Raw genomic sequence first — 20,717 nt, forward strand, 5'->3', positions numbered from 1 at the left:
CCAACAGTTCTGATCACAACTCTAGTTACATTTTTTGATGAACTTCTGACATTTTCCACAAACTATGTTCAAGAAAATGATTTATTTTTTATTTTGGCATAAAAACCCTGCATAATCATATTTAAAAGACCACTGGGAACAATTTTACAACAGCTCCGATGATCAGAGTGGGACTTTGAAGTTATTGGTGTGGATTGTCCCATGAAACAAGCTGTAAAATCAGTAAAAACACTAATTTCTTCAGCTGACAAGCACCGAAACGCTCTCACCTGGCGGTTTGATCCCACTCCTTGAGGGAAGCCGGAATGGTACCGGCAGCACAGAGCAGAGCTGCAGCCAAACACACCGAGTAGGCTGCACTGGACCCCAATCCGGCTCCGGTCGGTAACTCTGACCACACAGTTATCGTCAGCCCGGGAAGCTCTCTAACAAATAACACAAATGCAATTACTCATACACTATCAATTATTGCGGTGATTGTAAAAGTGCAGTTATTAATTATACTTTCTCAGCTGCATCTATAAAATGAGAACCCACACAAGCTTTTAGTGTAATTACATAATTATTATTTAATTACATTACATACAAACAAGAAACTACTTAAAGCATCAGACTCTTACTCGAAACTTCTGTCGATGTCAATCATGGAGGCTGCTTTCAGGCAAAGAGGAAAATACTATAACCTAATTGTCCAGTTCTCCTCTTGGGGCAGAAACACATCCAGGCTTGTTAAAGGGTACAGAGTGGCCCACTGCCAGATTCTCATTAGTGGCTATCCTGTCAGAAGCCCTTCACCACTCTGAGACAAGCCAGCACTATGTCAGCGCCCATTAAGCCTTCCAACAACCTGCAGCTCTAATGTTCCCGAGCATATTGCCTGTTCACAGCTTCTGCAGCCACTAATATTCTCCTCTTTGCCTGTCTCTTTTTACTGACATCAATTCCAAAAAAAGATTTTTTTTCCTTCCTTTCTCTCTCGCTCTCATGAACCAATTTGCACCAATGAGGACCCTATTTTTTCAAACTAAATGTTAAATTCAGGGGCTGTAAAGACTACAGAGGTAAAAACTGTAGGGCTGCTGGAGGTCTGAGGACCATAAACTCCCTTATTTTCTTTTTAAAAACACAAAACTAGCATCTAGTTTTAACAAATAATTTTTTATTTTTATCGTTTTCCCCACTGACAAATGATCACATAATATTATTTATAGTGGGTTTATTTGATTATTAAGACAAAATAATACAACTATGCATTAAAACACCTTTCAAATAATAAATAAATTAGTTTGTAATTTTAAGAGTAATATTGTATTTTTTCAAAAACCATTTAGTGAGACTTAAGTTTCACAGGTGTCCTTCATAAAGACAACAAGCAGACTAATAAAATGTCAAAATCATGTGTGTAATGGTGCATATGTTATACTGCTCAATGATTTTCCCTTACCTCGATTTATGACCGGGGAAATACAGAATGTTAACTGCAAGTTGTTTACATTTTTCATAAAAGAATCATAAGACTTGTGGATACGCGGATCACACAAATCAGCTGTTTTTATGTATAAAGTTTAAAAAAATAACTTGGAGTTCAAATATACTGTTCAATGAAAGGAAAGGGAGGAAAAAACAACTTAAGGGTCACTTAAACCTAAAACCAATTCTATAAAAACAACTAAGAAAATGTTTGTATATCAATGAGAAAGATTAAATTCTGGAACAAACAGGAAGATGAACTAAAATGATGTATGAGGATAGATATTTATTCCTGGTTCAACTTAAACAAAAAAAAATCTCTAATTATCAAACAGGGCACCAAAATTGCTCAAACACTCCCCACTCAGTGACCTGTACAGGCGACCGGTGATTAGGAAAGCCTCCTCCATCACTGAGGACACCACCCACCTTCTCCATCCATCACTGCTTCTCTCTACTGCCGTCAGGAAGGAGAAACCCCAAAGGCAAAAAATCATTTGTCCCCGATGTCGTCACTCTGCTTAATTATTAATCACACTTGTTTTGAACTGAATGTGCACTTCGTGATTTGTATGTATTTAATAATTGTTTGAGCTATGTTAATAATTTTATTCATTTAATTCAATTTTAATGTCTTCCATGTTAAAAGATCCATCTTTATATCTAGTAAACATACAAAGAAGTCCTTATTTTAAGGTATAAGATAGGGAAAGTTACTTATAAATTTTAGGGGTTGTAAGTCAAAAGTAAAATAACAAAAACCACAAATGAATTGGAGTGTCGTCATGTTCCCAGTCTGACTGCAGGCCAAGTGTACCGAGTCTACTTCCTTCAGGTTGAGAGTTGTAATATTTAGGAAGTTATTCAATCAATAGCTGTAAATTGAAAGATTAAACTTATTTGTAAAATTTACTACTTATTCTGTTTTAATTTTCTATCATTTTACTCTGAAAATGCACAATTATTTTGTTCACATCTACAGATTATTTTACATTTTTTTAAGGTAAGTCATAATTTCTTCCAAGTTAGAATGAAAACGACTACAAAACTAACTAATGTCAGCTCATCACCTGAATTTAAGACACCTGGCTGCAGGAAATCTACTGGGTTGCAGGTTCTCCACTGTGGCCTAAAGAAAAGAGCGTCAGAGACACTGTAAACCAGGGGTCTCAGGCCTCGAGGTCCAACATCCTGCTGTTTTTTAAGAAATCCTGCATCATCTGCTCCTGATTACCTGTTACAGGTGTGTTTAGTCAATAAGGAGCTTGCAGGTTAATTGGAAAACATGTAGGACACCGACCTTTGAGGCCTGGAGTGTGACGCCTGTAGACCTACACAAGACTAGAATGGACTAAACAACACTTGTCAAGCAGCTTGGAGAGAAGATAACAACAACTGATGCAATTACTTGTGAATGGAAGAAACACACAATAACTGCCATTCCTTCTCTGTCTGGGGCTCCATGCAAACTCTCATAAACATATTTCATCCATTAAAAGAAAAGAATAATAATGATCGCATTATTTCATTGATTGGGTTTGTTTTATCCATATAAGGGAACTGTAGGAAACAACGGGATGAGATCTTACCCCGATGCAAACACTGACAGATAGATGTACAGAAAGGCTAAACTGGCCGTGCTGCCATTGTCCAGGTTTCCATTTGTAACACCCATGAAGTCCCGGAGCCTTCTCACAAGTTCAGCATCCAGTCGCTGAGTCTCATCCTTTTTATCTAAACAGTTATTTAAAAGAAAAAACATAAAAACACACACATTGAGTTAATACATGGCAATAGCTGATGATACCCAAGGACTTTTCACATCCTCTCAGTAAGTTTTTTTAACTATTGCCTTCAGGCAAAAGTTACAGAAGTTTAAAGGGCAAAACTTCCAAATTTACCAGCATATTGATAAATTTGATATTTGTAGCATTAAATAAATATCTGCAGTTGTTTTTTCTGCAAATTAATTAATTTTTGAAATAAAAGTACAGGACACTACAGTCAGAAATTTTATGACTAAAGTATGTGGGATTATTATTTTTTATTTGGACTTAAACGATTGCTTACCATTTATAAACGGGACAAACTGCTGCAGTTCAGAGAGGTCCCAGCAGCAAAATGTGTCAATGTTGGGCAGGTTTATGCAGACTTTGTCATTGGAGGAGGCTTTTAGTTTCAAATATGTTCTAAGGTTTAAGCTCACAGCGAGGGCAACCTGTAATGACAGAACATAAAAGGTGATTAAAACGACAAGGTGTGATCACTGTTATGATTGTGGGTTTTCTAACGTCAGTCTACACTGTATGCACTGACAAATATATGGATACATTTGGAAAAATAAGTAAAAATGTGTCCAAAAAGTCATAACTTTAGTGTTTTTTGTCATAAATCGATTTTTTTGTTTTGTTTTGTTTTTTTTGTTACCTTTCCATGAACGACAGCATGCTCTCCGTGGAGGATAGTCTTCCCTGGTGCAGAAACCAGACAGTCCTTGACTTGCATTTTTATGTATTAGACTAAAGTTGAGATAGTGTCTCTAACCTTAAACTTTCACTGGAATTACAACCATGAGCTAGCTTAGAACATGTTAATCCTCAGCGGAAACAAGCAGCCGACAGTACACGCCAACGATTAGGTCCTACTTTCTCACAAAAGCATACCAAACTTTAAGAATTTGTCCATTTTTAAATTTAATTATGAAGTGGAAATTGCAAAGCCCGAACCTCACACTGTTTAGCCGAAAATCTCACCACCAAAGTCTTCTCAAAAACTAGCGAGTTGTAATAACCAATCAGCGTCGGAGGCATATCTCGTTCTGACCAATCAGCACACTGTGATGAGCAACGCCATGGTGAGTTGACCAATCATGCCATAAATAGAAACGCCCACTAACTACGGATACTCTAAGAAGACAAACTGCTGAATTGAGGGAATTCTTATGTAGGTGCTAATGTATAGGTCAAACATGGCATCGTTTATCTTTAGAGCAAACTTCATCCGCTGTGCAGCGAGAAGTGTCGCCAGTAAACATCGAACTCAATATCTGTGGTGTCCAGAGAAAAGGTCGGTGTTGAAATCCACGTTTAAAGTTTAGATATTCGAGCTGTGAGCTCTTGTATTGCTAATGACAAGACGTTGGCAGATCAAAACAATCCCACGTTGTATTAGCAGTAATGATGCTAGTTACAGTCTTAATAGATGCTTTAGACACGTTTTAATTTATCATTTAATCTTTATGCTTTCCCAAGCAGTTATGCAACAACAGAAGACAGCAAAGTACCCAAAATATACACAAAAACAGGAGACAAAGGTTAATTATTAGCTTGAATCTTTAAAAATACATGAAAAAGTTTATTACAGAAAATCCTACATGCCCATTGTGATCTGCTTCTTGCTGTGCAGGGTTCTCCAGCACATTCACTGGAGAAAGAAGACCAAAGGAAGATCATATATTTGAAGCATTGGGGAATACAGATGAGCTTTCATCAGCCATAGGGTAAGTCATTTTTTTCTTCGAGTTACACGTGATGCTGATAATATTATATATATTTTTAATATAGTTTATAAGGAAAGATGGGACAAAAAAAATACAAGAAATATCCAAAAGGGAGTGAGAAGAAGAAGTAATAGACACAAATTCTCACCCTCATGTCTCAAACCAGGGGTGGGCAAACATGTTGATATGTGGATCACAAAGAGTTCTAAAATCAAGGGCCAGACCAGGAGCAGATGCATGATGTGTTTAGGTAGTCCACCTCATAAGAAAAGAGATGACATAGAATTTGGACAAAGACATGGACTTTTTTCTCATTTTCGTTCCCACTGCACCAATGGGATGCACTTCCTCAGAGAAAAACACAAACTTAAAGAAATGCTGTGTTCGTGTGCTGGTGGAATAATCAGAAAAATGCCTATCTGTCTCAGACATGAATTTCAGAAAAACAACAACAAAAAAAGCACACACGCATGAATGATGCATAACTTTCTGAACCTAGAAAGAGCTCGATGTTTCTTTATTACACCATCTATGGGGAGACACCTGAAATACAGTTATTTTTTTGTGTGAAAATGAAGAGTTAAAATGTCAAAGTAACTTGCCTGATGTTGAGAACTTTGTTTTCTTTGTAGATTGGCCAGAGAGTTTTGCCTTGAGAAAGGTCACACATTCATACATCAACTGGATAAGGTTTGATTTTCGTGCTCTATCTCACTACTTTCTGAGCTGAACAATCACACTTCTTTTTATTATTATAGATCCAATGCATTCTACAAGATGTGGGCTCAAATATTGCAACTCCACGGTCATCTGCAAGAGACAGTCATAAAAGTACGTGCTGGCTTCTCCACATTCAAACTTTATTTTCAGGTTTCCATTTGTGTCGTTTCACTAAACTTTTCAATTCTTTCCTTTTTTAAAAGAAAAAACAAAGTTCACATCTCAGCCAATTGCAGACTTGGAAATCTGGATTGATGACTTTACGAATGAACTTCCACCGCTCACCAACTTCATTTTACCTGTAAGGTCATCTAAGCTTCTATATATAAATCTATTTGAAGGTCAAAGTTTCACATGAATGTTTTGTGTTTTAGTCTGGTGGGAAAAGTAGTGCAGCTTTGCATTTAGCTCGGACAGTCTGTCGGAGAGCAGAGCGCAGGTCAGTGTTGGCGCACCTTGGACTTATTTTCCTCATTTCAATTGCTGTGTTGTAACACATCTGTGTTTTTCTTTAAGCGTGGCTCCAATTGTGCGCTCGGGGGAGGCCGATCAAGATGTTGCCAAGTTTCTGAACAGGTCACTCTTGTTCATTTAAATCGTTAGAGCAAGAAGTTTTTTCATGCTTACCACATTTTTAATAAAAATTCTGTTTTGTTTTGTTTTTTTTTTACTCAGGCTGAGTGACTACCTGTTCACAGTTGCCAGATATGCAGCCATGAAAGAAGGCAAAGAGGAAACAATCTACAAGAGACCAGAATAACAGAGGGTTAAAACATAGTTTGTGTGACTTTGGAGTTTTTTTATTATATCAAAAAATAAAAGCACTACACAATCAACTGTAATAATACTTTTATTTAAAGAAAGTTAATATAGGAATTTATTCTTGGCATAATATCTTATATTAAATCCAACTTTATCTTTTTTTCTTTTATAAAAGTCTAAAAATACAGCTGTTTACTTGTTTTTTTTTCTAACATGACTCATTAGCACCACACAGTCACAGGATCTGGCACCAGCCCTGGCTTTTCTGGGACAGAGCACAGGCCCAGGTCATCAGAGACAGATTACGGTCCTCATACGGTGGAAAACGCAGATAGGTCACACACTCAAACCGTGTGCCTCTGAGCAGGCTCGCCTTTCTGTGAGAGAAGGTTTCAAAGCTGTAGCGTCCATGGAAGGATCCCATTCCACAGGCACCTTGAAGGAAAAATCCAGTCCTAGATCAGCTTCAGGCAGTTTTGACCTATTGGAATCTATGAGTGTATCTGCATGTAAAACATACCCACTCCACCAAAGGGCAAAGCCACCATCAGACTCTGCAAGATGCAGTCATTGGAGCAAAAGCTGCCACTAGAGGTTTCTTGCATTATTCTTGAAATCACCTGTAATATCACAAAAGTTTGTTTTTTTAATATGCTTCATTAGAATAAAGTCACTGATGTTTTGTCACATACCTTACTGTTGGTGGAGTATGCATACACACATAGAGGCTTTTCTTGTTTGTTAATGAAGGCAATTGCTTCATCCACGTCGTTTACAGACAGTATTGGCAGAACTGGACCAAAAACCTCCTGCTGCATGATGGGGTCGGATTCTGCCACTTCTGTCAAAACTGTTGGTGCTTTAAAAAAAGAAAAGTATGAGTATTTGATCTATCAGTGGATTCTATTTCCTTTTTTCCACTTTACCGATGTATTTCTCTGCCTCTGTCACTTGTCCACCGACAACCACTTTCCCAGACCTCCACAGCAGATCTCTAGTCCGGCTGAAGATATCCAGGTTGACCATGCGGCCGAAGCTGCGAGACTCTCTGGGGTCAGGACCATAAAACTCCATCAAACAGCACTTGAGTGCCTGAACTAGTCGTGCTTTGACATCCGTGTGGCACAAAATGTAACTAGGAGCCGTTAGGCTTTGTCCTGCGTTGTGAAAACACGCCCAAGCGATGCGCTGCACGGTGGTCGGGACGTCACAGTTCTGGTCGACATAACACGGGTTTTTACTCCCAAGGATCAAAGTAACAGGTGTGAGGGTGCGTGCCGCCGCCACAGCAATCTTGCCTCCTTCCTCTTTGTTTCCTGGAATGACAGTCATCTTCAATGTATTTACAAATGATTTTACTGAAACATTTTCAAAGCCTCTTTATACTTAATTACCTGTGAAGAAAACATGGTCAAACTTGAGTTCCACTATCTCAGGCAGGTCGCTGATGCCTGCAAGAATCACATGGAAGCATTCCTTAAGGAAAAACAAAAAAAGTATCAGATCATTTATGTTAAAATGCACATAACTGAAGTTATTGATCAAAATGACACTCTGATGGCGTTCTGCAAATCTAACTGAAACAATCACACATTTGGGGAAGATAATTAATATAAAATACCACAATGTTGGAAAAAAAAACAATTCTTGTAAATTTCACCCTGCAAACAACACATTTATTTCATTTCCTTCAGTAAAGTTGACAGCTTAGGTAAATTATTTTTCAGGTAAAACTTTTTTTTACAATATTTGAATGAACTTGTTCAAGATATATAACATTGTTTGAAGATTAAAGTAGCTTAATGTAGTTCCAGCTTTACTTTGCATCTGTTTGCTCTACTATATATATACTGTAGATCAGTGTTGCAAATAAATAAGTGAAGGTGCAAATAAAAGTTGAATCAGTTTTATTGCCACCCTGTATTACTGAAACTAGCTATTTAAAGCTCTTATTATTTTCATTCATTTGTGTGTGCATACTCACATTGTCCAAATAGAAGGGAATGAGGCGATGGAGGAGTTCTGCCGTGTGTACAGTGTACTCAGAAGGACTGACAAGAGCACAGTTTCCTGCATGATTAAAAAAAAACTTTATTAATGACTTTAAGATCATTACTATGCATGAACACGTGCTTAAAAGTTGTGCTGCACCTGCTGCAATGGCACCAACCAACGGCACCAGGCACATTTGGACCGGGTTGCACCAGGACCCCATGATGAAAACGACCCCCAGCGGCTCACTGATCACCAGACACTCATCCAGCGTGGTGGACTGCACAAACAGGGAAAGCTCTAAATCAGGTCACCCACAAAGTCAAACGCCGCAAGAAAACAGAAGGACCAGCAGAGGAATGTGGCTTCGTTAGCCAGCTGACCTGTTATAAAGGTCAGAGCAACTTAAGTCAAATCTGCTTTGTTGGACTCAGAACAATACATTTCTTTGTAACAGACTAGAATGTCATCCAAAAGGGTTGAATAATAATCAGTAATCCCAATATTATTGTGAAGAATTAGTTGTGCTAAAACAGGACACTGTAAACTAAAGTCTGACCAGGTTCTTCTCCACAGGTTGTGGTTGCATCCACTTCTTCAGGTTAGTGAGGGCATGAAGAGCCTCATTCTTCACTGTGATCAGTTCGAACACAACAGTTTCAAACCGAGGCTGGTTGAAAAAAAAAAAAGAGAGAATTCAGGCAATTACAACTCTTGAGTGTCAGAAAAAGACTTAATCAGTTCCTACTTTATGAAGATCCCTCCCGAGAGCATCCACAAAGTCACACTCATGTTCCTCCAGCATCCGCACAAGAGCCTCCAACTGGGTCAGTCTGAAGCATTCCTTGAGGGTGCGTCCGGCTTGAAAAGCAATTCTGGCCCGTCTCAACAAATCCACACACTCTAAGGGGTATGTCCTCAAGCAGGGCTCCCCCAGCCTGGTCCTGGAACAAGACAACCATCAGCACATGACATTTCAAATTCCAAGCTCTTACAGAATCACTATACCTCCTGCATGTTAACCGGCCATTCCTCTGACAAACATAGCAAGCTCTTATTTTTCCACTCATCTTTTATTTCCAGGCTACTAAACTTCCCCGTTGTCCTCTCGGGGGTATTATGAAGTTAAGCCTGAGTATCCGCTCTGTTAAGAGCCCCACTGGCTGGGAGGACAGCGGAAAAATCCTAATAATTCCAACCAATCAGGTGATGTGTACAAAAAAATTACAATCTCCAGTCTGACATTTAACCCCAGAAGAAATTTAACACAGAAAAAAAACTTCAACCACTAATGTATGCATCTAGAAGACAAATAAAAATACAAAATGATTTGGATCACACTTACCTGCGTAGAGCTTTGAACCAGCGGGTTGGAGAAGGACTCGGTGGACTGCTCATGTTCAGTAGGATTTTAGGAAAAGCACAGATAGATGCTAGGGTTGATTTTGTGGGGAAATTCTCAGGGAGTGTGGTTTAACTCCACACAGGGAACCTGTGTGCAGGCAGTGAGTACGGCGGAGAATTTGGCTGGAGTGTGCGCATTTAGGCTTTAATCCACCATGCACGTAGTTTAGGAAAGCACAAAAATGTGAGAAGCTAGACATCCTTTAACTCCACAGCCTGCTGACATTTTAAGTCATTTTCCAGACACAGTCCAAGAAAAACACAAATTCAACCACAAGTTTTAAATTTTCAATATTTTTTTATTGTTTGTAATAAAAGAGAGGATAGTCCAAGCTCGAATCAGCAGTCAAACGGAAACATTTGCCTTTTTGACATCATTGAAAACATATTAGTGAGAAGAAAAGCATGTGAGGTATCATTCATTGTTCTTGAATACCAAAACACACCCAGATTATTCTTTTTAAACCGTTTCCCTAGTTTTTGCTTGTTAAGACTAAAAAGGAATTAAAAATGTCTTCTGATTGGTCAATTTTGAAAAACATTCCATACAAACTGTTTATAATTGTGTGTAAAATCCTGCATTTTTCTACTTTAGTTTTTTTTTAGTGGCCTTTATATAATAAGTTATAAACGTTGCTTCTCATCCACAGTTTCATTCAAAACGGAAAACACTTGTTTTGCATAATAAAGAACTTGGTAAAGACGTGCGGATTTCCTCTAACCTACTTTTTGAGAAAGCTGCAGTTCCTGTTGCATCACCTTAAAGTCCATTCTTCCACTTTTCCACATAACGGAACCAGGTCACAATCAAACTCTCATCCCTCCTGCGGGCCCAAAATGTCTGAACACATGTGCAACATTTCTACAGAGACATATCAGGCAGCTGCTTTAAACGGATCTGTCCATGACATCAGGAGATAAGAGCGCAGAAACGTTCCTGCGGCGTTCACAGAGATCAGAAAGCATCACGATGAAACCCTTTTGCTGTGGAGCAGGAACGGTGGTGGGGTTATCACTCCATCTGGGTTCTTGAACCAGAACCCCTCATTTGTATGGCTTGTTTCCCATATTGGTGATTATTGGTTAGAGCTAAAACACAAACACGCTCCATAGTGTGCATGTGGGGGGGTAACAATAATGCATTAGGCACCCAGCTTTAGAGACGAAATGAGCACGCTTTCTGGTTTCAGATACTAAAACAGTGGATGTTAAGCACACACACGACACAGAACTGTGATTTCCTTTGTGCTCTGCAGTAATCCGCAGACGTGACTATTAACGAACAAACATTTTCTTTTTCCAGAAGTAGCCAGGGCTACGTCAATGACATCTTTAAATCAAACGAGATCAGATTTTTCAAGGAAATCCTTCATCAGACCTGATGTTGAATCCTCAAAATGTTAAAGAGCATAAAAGCAAGGAAGTCAGTGTCTTTCAAAGGTTGCCATAGTGTCTCTTAGTTTGAAGCAATGATTTACCTCCTGATGAGGCAAAACGCCTTCGTCCCTGCGTTCACGCCCGTACTTATGGAAGTTCTATACAACTGCTTGTTAAATAATACATTATGTTGCACAAAACATTTTACGCCAGAATCAGCTACAGTGTTTCATCCCTTGGCTTTACTCAAGTGGCTGTCTGCATCATGGCTTGAGCTTTATCTGTATTGCTTTCCGGTTAGAATAGGATGGATTGATTCAAAATCGACTTTTTTTTTTTTTAATCTTGAGGAATAGAGAGGTTAGCCACTGAAGGATCAAGTTTCCACAATATGAACAGCACAGAGAGATCTCTTAAGAACAGGAACCACTTAGATGGGAGATAATAAGAAACGGCTCCTATTAAAGCTCATCCAGTTAAAAAAAGGGGGAAAAGACCACATAGGACTTCCATAACCCGCTTTTTGTTTCAGCCGATTCTCCTCTTTTGTGAGGCGCTCCGGTCGAGCCGCTTGTCTGTTTTAAAACGCCGCTCCTTCTGAGTTAGGACAGCTCAAAGCCCGTGTTCATACTGATAGCATAGCGCAGCTTGTCGCGCAGGATGCTCTTCTTGCTGTAGTTGGGTAGTTTGAGCAAGTTGAAGCACGTGGAGGAAGTAGGGAGTCGACCACCCGGTTCCTTCTTTCGAATGGTGAAAAAGCCCCGGAGGACACTTCCAAGGGTGTCTCCGGTGTCCTGGACACAACAAGGGAAATTTAAAACTATGAATCGAATCATGGCTTGACTGAAACTTTAATATTAGAAATATCATTAGAGATTGTGTAGAAAGAGTCTGACTGTACTGCGATCGATGAAACCTTTTTATTTATAGATGGAATTTGTATTAGTATGGATAATTCTGCATCCATGACAGTGAACAGCAGCTGCATAAAATTTCAGTTTCATCTAAAATCAGCAAATAAACGAAATTATGTTCATAGCAAAGAGAAATGACGATCCAAATGATTGTGAAATTGACAACAGAAATCCTGATCTTTACTAATGAAGCTGCTATTGACAAGAAGCAAAAGGTGCAAAATCCCTGAAACAAACAGGTGGGTCTTTAAAAAATAAAATACTAATTCAAAAGCAAACATTTTTCATTTAGATCTGTTTGTGCATTCAAGTGACGTGATCGCACCTGATCATCCGATACTTCCACACAGCGGATGGAGAAAGGCGGTTTGAGGTAGGCAAACCCTAGAAGAGGAGGCCTTGAGCAGCTGGTCACAAACTGATAATTGGAAGACAAACAATTGAATCACTATGTGGCAAAAAAATAAAATGAAGGATTTCAGCTGGATCAAATCAACTGTTTACTTTAAGGAACATAGCCCTCTCTTCAGCATTAAAGTCGCTGGACAGGATGTCCCACAGCCAGATAATGACCCGATGGCTGCTGTGAAAACCTCCGTAGTAGACTGTGTGTTTCCTGAGGAAAAAAGAGATGAGACCTTTAAACTAGAATTATAGATTTGATGTAATGTGGATTAAGGGATCAGGTCCTGGTAGCACAAAAACAAACATTTCCTGGAACACTTTTAGGCTCTCTTATGACATTCCAGAGTAACTCTAATTAGAACTATAAAGACCAAATGACATGACACAAAAAATAAAATTCTGCATACTTCAAGTCATCCAAATCAATCTCAGCATTATCCCCGGACACCAGGCGCTGAACCTCTGGCGTGGAAAACATGTGCAGCCACTCCGGATTGATGATGCAGCGGAAGCCTCGGATAAAAGCAGCCGTTTGCTCCTTTATCTGCGTGTGCATTCGGAAGTGGGCCATGAGGTGGATGTAGCTGATCCTGCAGCAAATCGAAATGTTGGAGTGGTTTGTCAGCAGATTCATCTTGAAATAAAAATCAACCAGTAATCCATTTGTTTTTAAATTCCGTACTTATTTTCATTTGTGACTGGTATGGTCTTCCCGCCTGGTATCAACTCATGACAGACGAGCTGTAAAAGACCAGAGAACAAATATTAACCTGTGGCTTTCATAGTTGTTCTATAGAATCAATGTACTTCTTCCTTACCTGGCCCATAACATCTTCATCATAAGACAAAGTCAGTCCCAGATCTCCTACGTCTCCATCATAGCGCTAAAAAAAAAAAAAAAACATTAAGAGCATTAAAAAAAGACTATGCTCCAATGAAAACAGACTAGCAAAGACCCAATCTCTGACCTTGATTGAGGTTAGATTTTTGTAAAATTCAGAGTCGAGGGAAGGAAGCTCGTCGATAGAGCTGTAGAAAGTGCTGTGATGATGACCCAAGACTTGACTGAGGAAGAAGGAGGCAAATGGCACATCCACAACAATCCCCTAAAGACACACAGCATCTGAGTTACTGAACTCTAACAGTAACGTAAAACCAGACTCCAGACTCTTGGGTAGTGAAAACGTACCTCATAAACAGCTTTTCCCAGCATTTTACCCACAAACTCAAACAGCTGCAAATGGTTCTCATGGATGTAAGACGTAGGGGACGGATACAGCCTCTCGTCTCCACTAGTGGTCTGCAAAAATGAAACATATGAAACCCCCCCAAAAAACTGGTAGGAGTGGGGTATTTTCAAAGCGAAACGGTTAGATTACCTTAAAGAGATTAAGAGCGGGGTTGAAAACTTTCTTTATGATTTCTTCTAGAAACTCTTTGAAAACACCATCCTGATCGATCCCCGCCTCATCCACTCCCAGGTCATTGACGAACTTCACCCGAATGACCCCTTTAATAGAGTTCACAGGTAGCCTCCGAAGCTGGTCGTATCCATCCTGACAAGAGGTAAATTGTAATCAAAAGGAAAGGCTTTGGTTTTGTTCTTTTGTGAAGTTTGGGAACAAACAACGAACGGTTAAAGTCGTACCTCCAGCATCCGTGAGCGGCGGATGGTGATGTGAGTGACGTGTGGGGAAGCAGAACTCGTTTCTATCAAACCCAAACTTTCTTTTTCCTTTGTGACGATGTTTCTGAACAGCAACACCCTCTAAAATAAAAGAGCAGGAAGAAAATATAAAGTCAGACAAAAACACAACATTTTTATTCAAATGTAGAGTTGCGTTTCCTTACATTTTTATGTGGAATAACATGTGGGATGTACTGCAGCAAAAGCTGGGCTCTTTTCTTGCCTTTCTCCAACTCTTGGAACAGCAAACTAGGTTTCAGATCCCTGAAAGTGACAAAGGAAACATGAATAAACACTAAATATTGTTAATCAATATGCTAAGAAGAGCAATGTATTTTTTATTTCATCCATACTTGCGCAGCCAGTGGTCGTCTGGTGTAAATCTGCGTCTGCAGTCCCGCTCATAAAGCACCATCAGCCAGCCGTGAACGCTGTGGAACAACTCCAGTTTTTCTCCTTTTGCATTTTCTATTAAAGAGCAAATGCAACACAACCTTTTCAATACATGCTATCCTTTAAATACAGGGTAAAGGAAGTGAGACACACTCACCTAAGATGCCATCCCAAATCATCTTATACACAAATGTATTCAGGAAAGAGGAAATGGTGAGAAGTTCTTCTATCTTGAAGGACGTCTGCTCCTCGTAAACTTCAATGTCGTCAAGAATTCTATAAAAGATTCAAGATGCTTATTTTTTTATCCATGGTAGGTTCAGTGCTATCAACAGGCAGAACAACCTATAACATTTTTTATGTTTACTTTTCAATCACTGAAGATTTAAAAAAAAATATAATAAAAGTAAAAGTACAATGTTTCGCTAGCCATGGAATAAAGTAGTGGGATTACGTTATAAGGTGACGTGAACAGTCGCAGAACAGCATGAGCATTGCCAGGAGCTGCTTGGACTCTTCAGTGTCATTGTTCAAACAATCCATGAAGAGTTTAAGCCCCCCCTGAGGTCCCAGCTCACAGATAAAGGCCCACAGTTTGGGTAGAAGGTCGTCAAGATGCGTCAGACCTGCAGAGAACAGAAAAGAGCAAGATGGCGTAAAATACTGGATCTATTTGATTCTTAAAACGCAAAAGGCTAAATTGTTGCTACTGACCAGTGAGGATCTGAAGGCGTATTTGTGTCAGTGTGGAAAGGGCGGTCTGGTAGAGCACGCAGATGCTGCACACCTTCTGAACTTCAGCTGAGTCGACTCGCTTCCCTCCGACGGGTTTCAGGATATTCCGGACGGATGCCGACTTCTGAAATGCTCTTTTGAAGAGACCTGGGAACACGGTCACATGGGTTATTTACCCCTGTTTAGTGAAATACATCAGAACTGTGTAAAAATATTGTCTTTTGTACTTTTGACTGGTAGGTTGTTCTGTGAAGTGCTTGGTTGTGGGGGTGGGGGAGTGGGCTCCTGACTCTCCAGCTTTTTCGAGAGGACATCACTGAAAAGTGTCAGAATGACTGACACCCCCCACAGATACTGCAGCTGTTTGGTGACCAGTGGCATCGACTCATTCAGTCTAAAGAAAGGAAGAAGACAAAAGAAGTAGAGGCCTTTTGCATTAATGTTAGCATTTTCAATATCATAATTGCCTAATTATTTAAAACAATAACAAAAAATAAGGAACTAAATCCTTTTTGTCTAAACATAAGCTTTACTTTATTTAACCATGGTCTAAGGCAAAGAATGAAAAGGATTCTCACTGACCCATAGTCAACGGTTTGAGAAAACCAGCCCAGGACAGGATGCCAGTGGGTTAAATTGGACTTCTTTTGCGATACATATCTCTGGCAGTAAGACAGCATGTCGGTCAGGTCCTTTACAAAGTGGTTAGCCTCCTCCTCTAAGACTTTCTCGTTGAGGTAACCCAAGTAAATCAGGTTGCCTGCACAACATGAGAAAACAAAAGCAACTGTTGAAGTGCTGGACTGGGCTAAAACTGTGAATCCCCACTAAAAAAATACTATACCAAGTAAGCAGAGTGTGTGGCTGCCCTCGAGACACACACAGATGTCCAAACACTGTTCTTCCCGACTGAGAAATAAAATAAACTTCCGGAGCAGGTCATGCGACTGGATGGAGGCCATGCACTGTTGAGGCAAAGCAGAAAACTTCTATAGTTCACATGATTTCCTTAAGTTCTATCGCTCATCAAGAAAAAACAGCCCAGGGTTACCTCTGGGGTTAACACGTTGAGGTGCGACACAATGGCAGGAACTGACATGATGTGAATGAGGAATGATCGAAGCAGGTTCTCTGAGAAGTGAGCGGCAATGACTGGCCTGTAAAATATAATATGTAGTTACATTTCAGCCACAATTAAACCGAAAAAAAAAAATTGGAAATGTTTTTTTATTTATAAAACAAAAACAGACAATTGACCTTAGTGACAAGGTGAAAATAGCTGTCAGGGTGCCTTTGGAAAGAGACGGTTTAGAACGAGCCAGGCCATTAGTCAGCAAGATCTATATTTAAAAGATTGACACAAAAATATGTTTTTTTTTTAATAAGATAACAAACATTTGATGCTATAAAACAAGAATATTCAGCAAAATTGTAATCTCTCTGTAAAACTATGATATTGAACCTGTAGCATGGAATAGAAACCCTTTTGATTGAGATGGCCCATGATGTTTTCACAAATCCTCGTCAAAGCCGGTCTGAGGGCTTCCCCTGCAACAATTAGAGGAAATGAAATCTCTGTGGGAAGTAAAAGAGTGACCTGCAATTACTACAGAAGTGTTTACATTCAAAACTCACCCTTCCCTCTGACTATCCGCCATGTTGATGTGTCAGTGAAGGTCACCAGCATTGTGAGGTGAAGTGTTATCAACTTGCCGTCTTGAAGTATGTCTGGCTAAAAGTAACAAAACAAAAAGGTTTGAGGACATGAAAATCAGATTTTAGGGAACATATCGGATTATAGATTTTAGGGAAGAGAAACCTTGAGTTTTTTCAGAAGCTGACAGCAAATCCACAACACGTCTTTGATCTGTTTGAGCCAAGGAATGGTGAGATCCTTGGAAAGAGCCAGTGAAACATACCAGACCTAAGGGCCAAACGTACAAAATCAGTCATTTCAGGAAATTGCAAGGAAAATATTAAAACTGCCCAAGTATCAATGAAAGCCAACTCACTTTAGGTTCATTTTCCACCTCCATGCTGGCTAAGATAGCACGGCAGAGCTTTTCAAATCTCTGAAACATATGGATGAATTATGTTTGATTCGTGAAAAACTGGACAGATATATCAATAAAATCTACGCAGAAACTTTTGAAATGTTTATGGAAAGGCAGTAACTAATCATATTTTTCACGATATAAATGTTTTGTATCTACTAGGCATAGAAAGCAATGGAGTCTATTTACAACCTCTGAAAATATTGAAAGTCTTGCAATACTACACTGGTATTATTATGTCTGGATTAAACTGTTATAAATAGCAATTAAAAAGTTTTATTGACTAAAAAAATATTTGTGATTCCTTTTTTGAATTTCCTCTAATGAATCAGGCAAAGCAAAAAATTCTAGCAGGCACTCAAGATGAAACTTAAGTGATCACATGAAGATAAAGTCTGATTGATATAATTAATTGGTTATTTAATGTGTTATTTTAATTCATTTTGGGTATATGAACTTTTTAAAAAATGTCATTCATTTCTAAGTCAGGCTCAGAGAATATTCAAATTACCATCTTGTCTTCTTGACAATAGATAAAAAGTAATTTCCGAGCAATTTTAAAAATTGAAAGTGCATTTCTTTTTGTTGCCCCCGTTTCAGATGTTTGGAAATAGTCGTCGACTTCTTTCCTGTGAAAACACAAGAGTACAGAGTAAACTATCATATCAATGGAAATATGACATTGATGGAGCAGTGAAAACTAAAAGCTGTACCTTAATTGTTTCTGGAGTCTGCAGCGACACAAGAATCTTCTAATCAGAGCTTGGATTTGAGTTGCTGCTTTTTCTTTCTCCTTATGCCCTTTCCTTTCTTCTCTGGCCTGCCTGGCTTTGTCCAGGAACTCAGACTTTGAGCTTTGAGGCACACCAAACATTGTTCACTCTAAGAAAAAGAAAAAGGACAGGCCAGTTGACAGATGTAAAAGACAACTATGTGTCACCAAGACAGTGTTATTAGCACATTGATAAAGGGCTTACATGGGTCTTTAAGAGATTGATTACACACAAAAAGTTAGCATGTTCAACGATGCTATTACCTGTGTGATTCTCAAGGTGAGGAAATCCTGCTTGGCTTTTAGCCTCATCTGTCGCTATACCGTCTCAATCATTTGACTTCCCTTAATATCCCACGCTAGAAATCAAGTAAAATAAAACAGGAATACTAACTTGCCATCTTCTAAAACAAGGATCGGCACAGGGAAAACACAGCAACAACAATTAGCTTACAGGCTAGTTCGCAAGTTATCGGCTTGATAGTTACACCGCAATAGTTTTTTCGCTAAAATTGTCAGATATAGTATTTGCTTAGGGATAATATCTGACACTGTGTCGATGACAGTCTCTTTAACGCAAGGAAAGCACTGTTCTGAAATGTAAACAAAGAGAAAAGATCCCTGCATAGACTGCAGCCATAAATCCCTTGTGTAACATTTTTTTAATTCCGGGTAGTTTTTGTATTATTATCATTAAGAAGTGGAATTACTGTGCGACGTTGAATAATGTTAAAAAATAAATTTGAAGATATACAATGTATTTATTTATCATTTACTTTACGTCTAGGATAATGTTGTTATTGTTTTTAAATTAACTTTACACTTTTGAATCCGTAAACACAGCGGACTCTTTTTATTGTTACTCCATAAGGGAAAAGGTGTAGGCTTGATATGTTTTTCCCCCCTTTGATGCATAATTTACAAGTACAACATTGTTTGGGTTTAAAACAAATTATTTTCAACAAAATTATAATCACACATAATTTTTTTTTTTTTTAAATAAAACATTTTAAATCTAAAAAAAACTGTCTCTTTAAAATGTGCTGCTTACGTCATTTTTCTAACTGCGCAGCGGATCACCGGAAGGAAGTGGGTGTTAGCTGACAAAGGTTAGCAGCTTACATTTCGGACGCTTGCTGTGGGTTCTATGGTAATTTTCTTTTTGTTTTTAATGGATACCATATATAAATACAGTTATACGTTTATGTATACAATACGTGGTTTACTCTGTATTAGTTTCAACATTAAACAAAACTTTTGGTTGTCTTGTTTGCTAACGGGCTCGCTAACTGGTGACCGTGTTGGCTAAAAAGGGTACACAATTTACAAACATGAAAGCGAGACATTAAATATAAGAAAATTCATAAGAACTGGTTTTGAATAATGTTCGCTTGAGAAAACCAATAGTTAATGTATTGCAAAAAGAAAAAAAAAGACGTTCATTATTTACCATATTTTTATTATTATTTCTCGTCGTGGTTTTAATAATGTAAATGTATTTAATACGTTTGATCATTTTAATTTCTCAATTCGATTAATCAACCAGCTGTGGACTGGTGAAGAGTTTGGGGTGTAGCCCGTCTCTGGCCAACATTAGTTTGGATAGTCTCAAGAAGCCCCGTGATCCCTAAAAGGATTTAACGGGTTTGGTGGATGGAATGTTTCATTACATGAAACTTCTTGGGGGTCTACGGGTTTTTAACCAGGCTTGAAATTTGCCTCTTGCTAGTTTTTAAAGGTGTCAGAGGGATGTTATTGAAATATAATACAGAATATCAGATTCTGTTCACATTAGATAGACAGACATCATAGAATACAAGGGTTTGTTGATTCATATTTCTGTATCAATATCTATATCTGCTGACAAATTAATTGAGTCATTAAAAAATAATTAACTTACATAACATTTTTATTTGTTTATCACAGGGCAGAGTAATTTAGTTTGCCTTTTTTATAATATATTTCCACATTTATACATTTATTTTTCTTTTATTAGAACTTTTTCTTTGTACTATTTGTATATTTGTTTTTCAATACTATGAGACAAAGACCTTTTCTATTTCTGAATATTATAAAATCTTTATTGTAGTTTAATACCTATTTGAACAAAACAAAAACCATTGATATTCCTCTGTAAATTTAAAAACTCTTTAGTTTGAGATTTTTCCATGAGGTAAAAAGGATGTTATCAGCTTACTGATTGTTACCTTTTAGCCTTTGTCCTCCAAACTGTTGTCACTGTTTTGACTTGTTCTCTTTCAGGAAGAGATGTCAGGAGAGAGTGTGGTGAGCTCGGCAGTGCCGGCAGCTACAACACGAACAACGTCCTTCAAAGGATCCAGCCCCAGCTCAAAGTATGTGAAGTTAAATGTTGGTGGAGCGCTGTACTACACTACAATGCAGACACTAACAAAGCAAGACACAATGCTTAAAGCCATGTTCAGTGGCAGGATGGAGGTGCTCACAGATAGTGAAGGTGAGCATTAAATAGTACTTTTGATTGGTTATAGTCACTACATTTTTTGTGGAGTTA

The 20,717-nt window shown here is 38.5% G+C and overlaps 5 protein-coding genes across 6 annotated transcripts in view; 2 read left to right on the top strand and 3 right to left on the bottom strand.

The window, feature by feature from the left end:
• The window catches only part of mvk (mevalonate kinase), an 8,253-nt gene extending 4,032 nt beyond the window's left edge, over positions 1 to 4,221 (bottom strand). The window contains exons 1-4 of the mRNA XM_024275129.2: positions 3,898 to 4,221; positions 3,541 to 3,688; positions 3,060 to 3,204; positions 270 to 425 (exon numbers count right to left, since the gene is read on the bottom strand). Coding sequence (XP_024130897.1) covers positions 270 to 425; positions 3,060 to 3,204; positions 3,541 to 3,688; positions 3,898 to 3,975 — 527 coding nt within the window. The 5' untranslated portion in view covers positions 3,976 to 4,221. The remainder of the gene's footprint in view (positions 1 to 269; positions 426 to 3,059; positions 3,205 to 3,540; positions 3,689 to 3,897) is intronic.
• A 138-nt stretch (positions 4,222 to 4,359) lies between these two features.
• Positions 4,360 to 6,525, top strand: mmab (metabolism of cobalamin associated B). Its single transcript, XM_024275128.2, has 9 exons — positions 4,360 to 4,536; positions 4,725 to 4,783; positions 4,876 to 4,969; positions 5,602 to 5,659; positions 5,728 to 5,800; positions 5,893 to 5,990; positions 6,064 to 6,128; positions 6,206 to 6,265; positions 6,365 to 6,525. Exons 1-9 carry the CDS (start codon positions 4,424 to 4,426, stop codon positions 6,447 to 6,449), a joined length of 705 nt encoding a protein of 234 aa, XP_024130896.1. The 5' UTR covers positions 4,360 to 4,423; the 3' UTR covers positions 6,450 to 6,525.
• On the bottom strand, positions 6,344 to 9,841 carry aldh3b2 (aldehyde dehydrogenase 3 family, member B2). The gene is made up of 10 exons (XM_024275127.2): positions 9,789 to 9,841; positions 9,192 to 9,387; positions 9,003 to 9,113; positions 8,603 to 8,723; positions 8,436 to 8,521; positions 7,846 to 7,927; positions 7,378 to 7,767; positions 7,144 to 7,310; positions 6,972 to 7,071; positions 6,344 to 6,886 (listed from the first exon to the last, which is right to left on the bottom strand). Exons 1-10 carry the CDS (start codon positions 9,839 to 9,841, stop codon positions 6,687 to 6,689), a joined length of 1,506 nt encoding a protein of 501 aa, XP_024130895.1. The 3' UTR covers positions 6,344 to 6,686.
• Positions 9,842 to 10,125: 284 nt separating this feature from the next.
• Positions 10,126 to 18,848, bottom strand: ube3b (ubiquitin protein ligase E3B). Its single transcript, XM_024275126.2, has 27 exons — positions 18,449 to 18,848; positions 18,126 to 18,294; positions 17,924 to 18,041; positions 17,371 to 17,430; positions 17,178 to 17,282; positions 16,994 to 17,090; positions 16,821 to 16,906; positions 16,616 to 16,698; positions 16,410 to 16,515; positions 16,203 to 16,323; positions 15,941 to 16,118; positions 15,586 to 15,752; positions 15,338 to 15,505; positions 15,078 to 15,249; positions 14,781 to 14,899; positions 14,584 to 14,698; positions 14,395 to 14,494; positions 14,192 to 14,311; positions 13,923 to 14,099; positions 13,733 to 13,843; positions 13,512 to 13,649; positions 13,362 to 13,427; positions 13,226 to 13,284; positions 12,951 to 13,133; positions 12,643 to 12,754; positions 12,464 to 12,556; positions 10,126 to 12,018 (listed from the first exon to the last, which is right to left on the bottom strand). The coding sequence occupies exons 2-27, from the start codon at positions 18,284 to 18,286 to the stop codon at positions 11,827 to 11,829; spliced, it is 3,207 nt and encodes a 1,068-aa protein (XP_024130894.1). The 5' UTR covers positions 18,287 to 18,294; positions 18,449 to 18,848; the 3' UTR covers positions 10,126 to 11,826.
• A 237-nt stretch (positions 18,849 to 19,085) lies between these two features.
• The window catches only part of kctd10 (potassium channel tetramerization domain containing 10), a 4,008-nt gene continuing 2,376 nt past the window's right edge, over positions 19,086 to 20,717 (top strand). The window contains exons 1-2 of one of the 2 annotated variants that reach the window (XM_024275802.2): positions 19,086 to 19,334; positions 20,447 to 20,662. In XM_024275802.2, the coding sequence (XP_024131570.1) occupies positions 19,332 to 19,334; positions 20,447 to 20,662 (219 nt within the window). In that variant the 5' untranslated portion in view covers positions 19,086 to 19,331. The remainder of the gene's footprint in view (positions 19,335 to 20,446; positions 20,663 to 20,717) is intronic. The other variant, XM_024275803.2, reaches the window with a different exon arrangement.

The sequence above is a fragment of the Oryzias melastigma genome, linkage group LG9 (assembly GCF_002922805.2).
Source record: "Oryzias melastigma strain HK-1 linkage group LG9, ASM292280v2, whole genome shotgun sequence".
In the NCBI taxonomy this organism is placed as follows: Eukaryota; Metazoa; Chordata; class Actinopteri; order Beloniformes; family Adrianichthyidae; genus Oryzias; species Oryzias melastigma.